This window comes from Pseudopipra pipra, chromosome 18, assembly GCF_036250125.1.
Source record: "Pseudopipra pipra isolate bDixPip1 chromosome 18, bDixPip1.hap1, whole genome shotgun sequence".
Lineage (NCBI taxonomy): Eukaryota > Metazoa > Chordata > Aves > Passeriformes > Pipridae > Pseudopipra > Pseudopipra pipra.
The window spans coordinates 3,136,318-3,146,297 of NC_087566.1; the positions used below are offsets into that span (position 1 = coordinate 3,136,318).

At 49.8% G+C, this 9,980-nt stretch overlaps 1 protein-coding gene across 1 annotated transcript in view; it reads left to right on the plus strand.

The window, feature by feature from the left end:
• The window catches only part of TBX5 (T-box transcription factor 5), a 37,954-nt gene extending 29,574 nt beyond the window's left edge, over positions 1 to 8,380 (plus strand). Inside the window, exon 8 of the mRNA XM_064675541.1 lies at positions 7,685 to 8,380. Within this exon, the coding sequence (XP_064531611.1) occupies positions 7,685 to 8,268 (584 nt within the window). The 3' untranslated portion in view covers positions 8,269 to 8,380. The remainder of the gene's footprint in view (positions 1 to 7,684) is intronic.
• Positions 8,381 to 9,980: the final 1,600 nt, after the last annotated feature.

The window sequence follows — 9,980 nt, forward strand, 5'->3', positions numbered from 1 at the left end:
CAGGATTTAGTCTACGTTGCACTGGGAAAGCTCACAGAAGTCAGCAAGTACCATGGCATTTGAGTGCACCAAGAATTTCTCCAGCCTGGTAGCCTCTCCCCACAGCAGATCCCCTCCTGCTTCCCTGCACGGTCCTATCAGTCAGACACATGTCATTATTTTTAGTAACGTAACCCCGGGGCACGGGGATGTGCAGACACACAGGCTAAGGTAGGGGATGCTGGGAAGTGCTGGCAGAGGAGGCAGGAGGGCAGTGGAAATCTCCCTCCTGTCCTTGGTGAATCTCCTGAACGTTGTAGGGGCACGTGTGCTGTGTACAGGTTTCTATGTAAAGCTATAGAAGTTGAGACATTCTGGGGGTTTCCTGAGTCTGAGCTAAACAGTGGAAAGCAGAGGTGTCATTTTCTGCCTCCTCTAGCTGACCAGGTGACAGTTGTGGTCACACAGAGTGTGTTGGAGCTGGGATTGGAAATGGTGATGCTAGACTTGAGCTAGATGTAAGGTAGGGAATAAGGAGAAGCAGAACGTCCTCTAGGTCAGAGATGGGGTGTGTGACCTGTCTTACCCCTTTAGTGATGGATGTGAGGTGCTGGGACACAACTGGGCTGCTGCAAAACCCCACTGCTCACGATGCAAAGTCCCACTCATCCCTGGCATCCCTCAGCCTGTGATCCATCCCCAGCGCTCCTTTGCCCTGGGAGCTGAGCTTTCACCGCCCCTCTTCCCCTCTGCAAACCCTAACCAAAACAAGCTGCCCCGAACGGCAGCAAACCCTTTGGACGATCTCCGAGCGCTGCGCGTCCCCGCACCGCAGGGCAATTCATCATTCGCCTCCGCATTGTAACGCGATAAGGAATCAGCAGAGGTTTCCTTCCAGTTTTGGGATTCCCGCTAAGTGGTGTCTCCATGGGTGGTTTCCCTCAATCCCCCAATTATCTCACTTCCTCTTATTGTCACAGAAGAGACGACTATCTGCCCCGTAATAAGCTCCCCGGCCCCTTTTGGCCCTTGCGAAAGCGCAGGAGACTGGCGAAGGGAGCCCTTGTCTGCGCGGCCGATGGCCCATCAGCCCCCTCATTATCTCCGCGATGGCTTGAGTGGCACAAGCAGTTAAGGGCCTTTTATCAAAGCCGCCAAACGCTTTAATCAAAGAGAAGCAGCGTCCTGTCCGATACCACCGGCTTCTTCCGCGGAGCTGTTCGTCTCGGCAGCCCGAGTCTCTCCTTTCCTCCCTGCGCCTTTTTTCCCTCCCCTCCCTGCCCCGTGCATCCAGTAAATCGAAAACAGCCACCAGGGCTTAAAGAAAAGAAACACAAAGTTAATGGGAAACAGAGAGTCGGAGCAAGCTGCCAAGCAGCTCTTTGCGAAGTGAAATTAATTAAAAAAAGAAAAAAAAAAAAGTCACTCGAGATGAGCAATTCTGTTTGGATAAATCGGAACGTGATCCAAGGTTTCATCTCGGACTCTGACTGAGCGTGGCACTTCCTTCTAGCACCGAGCAAGGATCTTTGTTGGAGCTGGGAAAATAACCCTACATATAATCTTCCTCTTTTCCTCCTTTTCCAGCCTCTCGTTTCTGAGCTTTCCCACATAGTTTTCCTACAATTCTGCATAACTCCTACCAAGCCTCAACATCTAAGAAAATCTGAAAGCAAAAGAATATTTGCTCCTATTTTCCTCTGTCCATTTTCTGGACTGGAAATCTTATTGATTTTGCTGGATTATCCGTTCCCCAAACACTGACTCCTCCTCAGTCAGTTTAGGATTTATCTCAAGCGGATTATTTCCTTTTTGCAGGGCAGTGGTTATGGATAAATGCTCTCAGGGGCAGAAGGCAAATCAGCTGGGTTTGAGACCAGCTGGTGTCTACATCTTCTGTAGCAAATTCCACCACTGTTTTCCAAGAGGGTCTCTCCTTGGAGTTCCTTCCATCTTGGACATCTCACGAGGTTTCTCCATATCCTTTTCAGTTGGGGTCAGGCCTCAGTTTAGGCTCAGTTAGGAAAAGGTCTGTGTTCAAGCAACTCAAAAGAACCCTATTCAACTTCTACTTCCTTGGTGACCTCAGACAAGGGCTGTGCTCTGTGGTTGACAGTGTTGTTTTTAGCTGTCAAGCCAAGATGGATTCACCGTGGAGATCTGATATGGAGCTACATTAGGGCAGAGCAGCAGGGCTGTGAGGGGATGTTATCTCTGAAGGCTCCTCTGGTTCAGGGAGGTGATGCTCTCCTGGGTGAGGAAGGAAGGAAGGACACATCCCAGAGCTCCAAATCTGGCGATTACCGGTGTGCAGGTGGGAGTGCAGGGTCACAGCATTGGGAATGACCCCGGTGTGTGCAACAGGGCCGCTGCTCCAGGCACAGGGAATGGGGAGAATCATCCTGTGTTGTATCCCAGCTCCACGCTGAGATTGCTTATGGCACTGGATTAACTCCAGTCCTGTACCTTACCAAGTGGCCTCAGTTCTTGATGTGGATTTTCAGGCTGCAACAAAGACCAGTTAGAGCCTTGTCTTTCTCCCAGTTGTTCTCCACCTCTCCCTCTCTCATTGTTGTGCTTGGAGGAGCCCAAAAAGACTTCCCAGCAGGCAGCTTGCTTTGTGTCTTTCGTTTAGCCCCACATCCCAGTTAGGGTGTTGGGGCTTGTTTTCCCTTGTGTTATCCTCTCCCTCAGATTTCCTGTGGATTAAATAGTCATCCCTCTAAACCTCTGCTCCCTCCCAGCCTTACACAATCTCAACCACTTGGCAGATTTCTGGGATGCTTGTGATGCTGGACAGGAGGCAACTGGAACAGCCTCTCCCTGGGGAGGTTATAAAAGTTGTCATGTTGGCATTCTGAGGGAGAAGAGGGATGTGGCAGAATCCACCGGCTCCAACCAGCAAGGACCGTATCCTTCAGCCACCTAACCTGGACAGGACACCATGGGGAAGAATATATCTTTCCTCTCCTTCCTGCTCTGCTGAGGCTGGTGGAGGTCCAGCAATGCCTTTCCTCCTCCTCCTCCTCAAGAACAGGCACCATTAGTGTGGACAGACCTTTTTGTTGACTGAATTGATTTTTCCCACGTCCCACCCAGCTCTTCTTTCACTCAAAGAATCTGTAGGACAAAATCCAGGTGTGGGGTGTCTTCTTGGAGGATGTGCTGCTCATCCAGCTGATGTTTGGAGATGCAGTGAGTCGGCCAAGGCTTGAGCTGCTGCAGCTGGAGGTGTCTGTAGTTTGGATAGATGCAGTGGAGCCCAGAGCAAGGTGCCTGCTGGGGCAAAAGGAGCCTGCCTGTGTGGTGAGGGGATATTCAGGGGGCTGGTGGGCACCCAGCTTTTGCTGTGTGGCACTGTAGCTCCAGCAGCTTTGTATCCCTCTCATGAGGAAAGGCTGAGGGAGCTGGGCCTGTTCAGGCTCCAGAGGAGATGGTTGAGAGGGACCTCATCCATGTCTGCCAGTGTCTGCAGGGAGGGGTCAGGGGATGGATCATGCTCTGCTTGAGAGGGGGGGTCAGCAATGGGACAGGGGGAAAAGGCAGGAACTGATGCCCAGGAAGTTCCACCTGAACATGAGGAAGAACTTCTTCACTGTGCAGTGACCAAGCACTGGAACAGGTTGCCCAGAGAGGACGTGGAGTGTCCCCCACTGGAGATGTTCCAGGACTGTCTGGATGCAACCCTGTGCCATTCTCCCTCACTGGAGATATTCCAGAACTGTCTGGATGCAATCCTGTGCCATGTGCTCTGGGATGACCCTGCTGGAGCAGGGAGGTGGGACCAGATGCCTTCCAACCTGACCCATCCTGTGACTCTGGGATCTCACTCTCCATCAGAGGTACCTCCTGTGTCTCAGCAGGCAGTGCTGGCAACTTGCTACCTCTGGAAGAGGTTCCAGCTTTTGATGTTGGATTGTCCTTGCCCTACAACCCTTTGTGTCATGTTCCCTGCAATGCAACACATCCATACCACAAATGGTGTGATAGCTGGGGGAACTGGCATGTGTTAGGTTCCATGTCCTAGGATGTACATCTTGTTTGCCCTTTAGGGATGTTCATTTTGATTGAACTTGCCTCTTTTTTTATTTCTTGGACACCTCTTGTCAGCCTTGCACCCTTGTATTGGCTATTCAGGCTCGTGCTAGAATCCAGACCGTGTGGGTGATAATCACCCATTGTGTCTCCCTCACAAAGTTGGGATGAACCTCCTGTAATGCCCTGGAAGCGTGGATAAGCTTTGAAAATTAAACCAGTCACGTCCCATTCTCCATTGTCTTCTGTCCTGGGAAAGTTGACTGTCATGAATCAGAAAGGAGCTCTCCTGATTTACACCAAGGGAAGAGGTGGGCCCAGTACACCCTGAAGTCCAGAGACTCCACATGTTTGCCTTTCATTCTGGACGGCCCTAATCTTGGAATTGGGAAAATTCCATTTAAAGAGCCATTTGTGTGGTATTTACAACCCAGCTGGAAGTAGTAAATACCGGAAATCTTGGAACTGCTCATGCTCTTGCTCGAGCTCCTTCATTAGATAGATCATCAAATTCCTTGTGAGGGAGCCAGTTTCCAGCCCATTCTGCAGGCTCCGTTTTCCTTGGATCCACTTCGGAGCAGCTTCTCCTTGGCTCTGGCAGCTTCCCCTGCTTGGCAGAACCTTCTGCTTCTTGAGGTTTGTGCAGTGTCGAGGGGCTGGTCACAGGAGCTGATTGCCACCCTTGGCTTCCAAGAACACCAGCAAAAGTGGAGGGTGGTCAGCGTCTCCCAGGATGGTCAGCACCTCCCAGGTTGCCCAACACCTCCAAGGGCTCAGTGGCAACTGGAAAAGGACAATGAATTGCCACCAGGGAGCCAACACTGAGAATCAAACCCAGAGCAGGCAGTTAAGCATCTCCCATGTCCTGCTTACACTGATGCTGAGGAGGTGAGAGGACCTTCAGGGAGAGGATTATGGCCTTGAGATGGGCTGTCCAGGCTCCAGAACTGGGGGGGATGAATTTAAACTGCAGCCTTCAGCATTGTGTGAGAGATCTGTTTGCCTTGTTCTCCTTTTGCTGTTCTCTCACCTGAAGATGGCCCCTTCCCACCCGAGGTCTGTTCCACACACCATGAGATGCCCTTTTGCTGCTCTGTGCTGGCTTTGGTCTCCTCTGTGAGGGGTGGGGGGACAATGCCAGGTCCCACTAGAGAGCCTGGACAGTGTAACTCCATCAGCTGGCACCTCTCTGGCCTGCATGATCCCACCTGATGCTGCAGACAGACTGTTCTCCTCTCTCTCTAGCACTTTGAGGTTACATAGATGGGGAAAATCACCAGGAAGAGGGGCCAAAGGGCAGGCAAAAGCTGTTAGGGTAGGATGTAATCCTTTACTAGTGACTGTGTCCCATTTGGAAATGGGTACAGGGTCCTTACACATCTTAAAATGTGGACTAATGGTGCCTTTTCCACATACAACAGCAGCCAGCCTGGCTCTAGAGAGACCAGCTGATAGAGGGCACCTAGAGGGTGTCCACTGAAATTCTGCCTGGTTTTGTTTTCCTCTCTTCACCTGTGGGGAATCCTGGAAGCGGCTCTGCCTGGCTGTGCCCTGGCAGGCAGAGAAATGTCTGGGCTAAATGGAAAAATCAGCAACCTCAGGTTGTAAGTCAGGCAGTTTTACACCACGGAAAAACAGAGTTTGACTGGTTTGTGTTGTGTATTTAAAAAAAATACAAATAAAATAAACAGTCAAACCCCAAGCCAATGATTTCTAACGCCAGCAGAGGGATGCGGTTTAATGCTGAAAACTTTATTAGCAGAACAATGCTGCATTTTACAAGACATTGTTTTTCCACCCTAGTGCTCTTATTACTCAGTGGTGGGTTGGGGATCCAAAACTTTTACGCTGTCCGTAAAAGCTGGAGCTGGGGCTGCTCTTCCAGATGTACCTCCCGTGAGGGAGCAGGGGAGGGGTCAGACCTGTGCTTCCAGCTTTTGTCTTCCAGGGCACTGCACCCTCCCCACTGCTCCCACAGCAAATGGACCTGGCCAGCATTAGGGAGGGTGACACATTTCTGCATCTCCCTGCTTATTGTTTCAGCTGCTTTAAAGATGGGATTGCACTGCTCACTTATTCCATCCTACTTTCCACCCTGATTTAAAAAGAAAGCAGAGGAGGAAGGTGACTTGGTTATCAGGGCTCTGCATTGTTGGAGTGAAAGAGTCAGGCTTTGCTTTTTTTTCAGGAAGGAATGAAATAGGATTGTGGTTTTGCACTGAATTTCTGGGCAGTCACAAAGCCAGAGGACACGTAGGGGAGTGTCCCCGCAGTGTGTACCTGAGTACCTGCTGTTTTCTGGGATTGCTGGACAGAGATGAACAGCAGCAGTTGTTCCAGCAGGACTTGGAAGACACCTGAGTGGGAATAATGGGTTATTTTACATGTAGAGTGGATGCAGCTTCCAGGAGAACACACATGGCTGTTTACAGCAATAAGGGTGTGTGCATGTGCGTGTTTACAAGACACTAAACCTGCACCTCCCAAAGGTGAGACACCTTGGAGCAGCCTGGCAGCACCCCCTGTGCGTCTGGTGGGGCAGATTCTCTTAGTCCTCCTTTTTGTGAAATTGTTGTGGTTTTTTTTTTCCCTTTGTATTTTGGGGTCAAAAAAGAAAATTGAAAAGGAGAATTCTGTGTGGCATTCTTTCAGATTTTACCCCTGTTAAATGGGTGAGGCCTGGAGGGCTTTGACAAAGCGGGATGTTTTTCTGCCTGCACCAGAAATCTTGTTTTTGAAGCAGCAGCGAAGTTAATCCGTGTCAGAACAAGCTCCCCTTCCCTTGCCACGCTGTCCTTAAAATCTCTTGGTGAAGTGCTCGTCCCTGGGAACTTTGCCATCCATTCCAGCAGGGCTGGATTTCATTTGATGACCCTGCGGATGAATAAATAAGTGCACATTCATTTATTCATTTTGCTTCGCCCTGGAGATTTCACCTAAATTGTTTATCTCCTTCCTCCTCTTGGCCCAGGATGCTGCAGGAAACAAAGGGCTCTGCAAGATGTGCCATGTTGTTTCTAGCTGTGAAATTTACTTTTCTTTTTTGTTCCCCTTGGCTCCAGCACACGGCCCTGTGTGGATTTATGTGCCCAGCTGCCTTGGCACAGCTGAAAACCGGGGTTGAAAAACTCCGAATCTGATTGTCTCAACTGTGCCATCGCTGCTGCTCTCCTGGAGGGGGGGATTTTTATTGTCATCTCCATTTTCAGGTCTTTTTTTTTTTTAATCATGAAAATGTGTCACTGTAAAGGCTTTTGGTTAACAGCATCAGCTCTGAGCCTCTCGGGTGGGATGGGGACCTCTGTTAGGTCTGCAGGGAGATGTTACTCCTCAGGTCACAGTGCTGGCAGCAGGGAGGAGATGAGGAGCTTGTGGGGTGTGTAGGGGGCATCACCAAGCAAGCTGAGCCTCAGGATCCCTCCAGCATCTTCCCTGATTTTCCTCCCAGGGCTCCTGGCTAACCTCTCCCCCAGTGCAAGCAGGCAGGGCCAAGTGGAAGGCTCGGTTTCAGCAGGATTGGTTCAGATCAGTCCCAGGGAAGTGAGGGGGATTTACACCGAGAGGAGTGTCTGGAGCAGGCTGTGTGCTGGGGAAAAGGAGGGTTGTGGAGAGGGAGGTTCAGCCGAGGGCACGGCATTGTTCGCTACCGGGACTTCTCTGTTCCCAACAGATGAGGAATGTTCCACCACCGAGCACCCCTACAAGAAGCCCTACATGGAAACATCTCCAGCAGACGAGGATCCCTTCTACAGGCCCAGTTACCCCCAGCAGCAGGGACTGAACACGTCGTACAGGACTGAGTCCGCCCAGCGCCAGGCCTGCATGTACGCCAGCTCCGCTCCCCCCACGGACCCCGTGCCCAGCCTGGAGGACATCAGCTGTAACACGTGGCCCAGCGTGCCATCCTACAGCAGTTGCACAGTGTCTGCCATGCAGCCCATGGACAGGTTACCCTACCAGCATTTCTCTGCCCACTTCACCTCGGGGCCGCTCATGCCCCGGCTGGGCAGCGTGGCCAACCACACGTCCCCCCAGCTCGGAGACACCCACAGCATGTTCCAGCACCAGACCTCTGTTTCTCACCAGCCCATTGTCAGGCAGTGTGGACCTCAAACTGGCATCCAGTCCCCTCCCAGCAGCCTACAGCCTGCGGAATTCCTGTATTCCCACGGCGTGCCCCGAACCCTCTCGCCCCACCAGTACCACTCCGTGCACGGCGTGGGCATGGTGCCAGAGTGGAGCGAGAACAGCTAACAAGGGAGAAGGGCAAGAGAGCGTCAGCCACGGGAAAACTGAAGGAAACAAACAAACAAAAAAAAAACAAAAACGGGAAAAGGAAAAAAAAAAAAAAAACAAAACCAAAAACCCAAACCAAAACCCCCGTTGATTAAAAAAAAAATAATAAAAAAAAAGCGAGGATATTTTGCAAGACTCCTTTAACTGAATGTTCACCGCTAAGCACTCGAGAGGGACGGACACTGACTGAAAGCACGGATGAAAACAGGCATCAGCCTCGGTGTGACTTGCCCCCTTCCTCCTCCTCCCCCCCCCCTTTTTTTTTTTCTTTTGTTTCAAAAGAAAAACCAACAGATTGGCACAAAATTCTTCCCCTGCCACGGGCCCACCCAGTTTGTGTTGCTGCCACCGCCAGCCCCGTGCCCTCGTCCCCCCCCCCCCTTCCCGCCCCGCTCCCGTCCTCCTGCTCTTTTTGTTCTCCCAAGGGACACCAAACTCCTGCTGCCTTTCTCACCACGGTCAGAATGCTTGAAAGAAAACAAACTAGGATGTTACCTTTTTTTTTTTTTTTTTTTTTTTTTGTGGTGTTGATGTTGACGATGTTATATAATAAATAATAATATATATATATTTTTCTTTCGGTTTTCTCAGAGAAAAAAAAAAAGAAAAAAAAAAAAAGAAAAAGAAAAAAGACACCGGCCTGTTTTTACCAAGGGTGGATTTTGGAGTGGTGTTTTTTTATTTTTAATTAGTGTTATCTTTCTTACTTTCCAACAGAAAGAGGTGCTGAGAAGCCACAAATAAAACCCAGTGCCTACCTCGCCCAGGCCTTGTACCAAGAGTGAAATCTTTCCTCATAAACGTCTCCAAACATCTCTCTGCAGGAACCATCCCCATAAACTCATCTCCTTTCCCACTTGTAATCCTCTCACTCTTCTCTCCTTCCCATCTCCTGGTCTTTCCTGGTCCATTGGCTGGTTCTGATGGAAGCACAGGGGTTATTTCCAAGCTTGAAAACATCCCCAGTTTGACTCCTGCTACATTTCTATTGGAATGTGGAAAGCAAAGCTCAGAGCCAGCTGGGGAGGGCAGGGGGGGAGAGGATGCAGGCAGGGAAAGGAAAAGGTTTGCTCATAAAAGCGATGATGACGCTCGTTTGCAATCCCTGACACTTTGATTTCGTCCCGTGTTCCTTTTCTTCCTCTCCAAAAAAAAAAAAAAAAGGGATGCCAGGCTGGGTATGTGAAGTGAGATATGAATGAAATGTGTTTAAAGGGGGCAGAAAATGATCAGGAGAGGCTGGGAGCGAGGGAGGCGAGAAGAGAAGAAAAAGCAGGTGTGTGTAAGTAAAAATGTTCTACTACAGAATTTTTCAGGTGTAAAATTCCCTGGTCTTATTTATTTATACATGGGAGTTCCAATAACTCACACTGTGCCACAAAGCCAGCAAAGCAGCTCGCTCAAAGAGGTTAAAATTTTTATTGAAATGGAAGTTTGCTTTCTTTTCTTCTTTATTTTTATTTTTTCCCCTCTCTCCAAGCTGTGCACACTCTATCTAATTTACATATGTTTTTAATTAAAAGTAATTCTAATTAACAAAAAAAAGAGCTATACCTGTGTGTCAGCCACTGGGAATGTGGGTGTGAATGTGTGGGAATGCTGGTATGTGTGTGGGAGGGAATATAGACAGGTATCCACAGCCATGTAGCTCAGAAGAAAAAATAATGCCT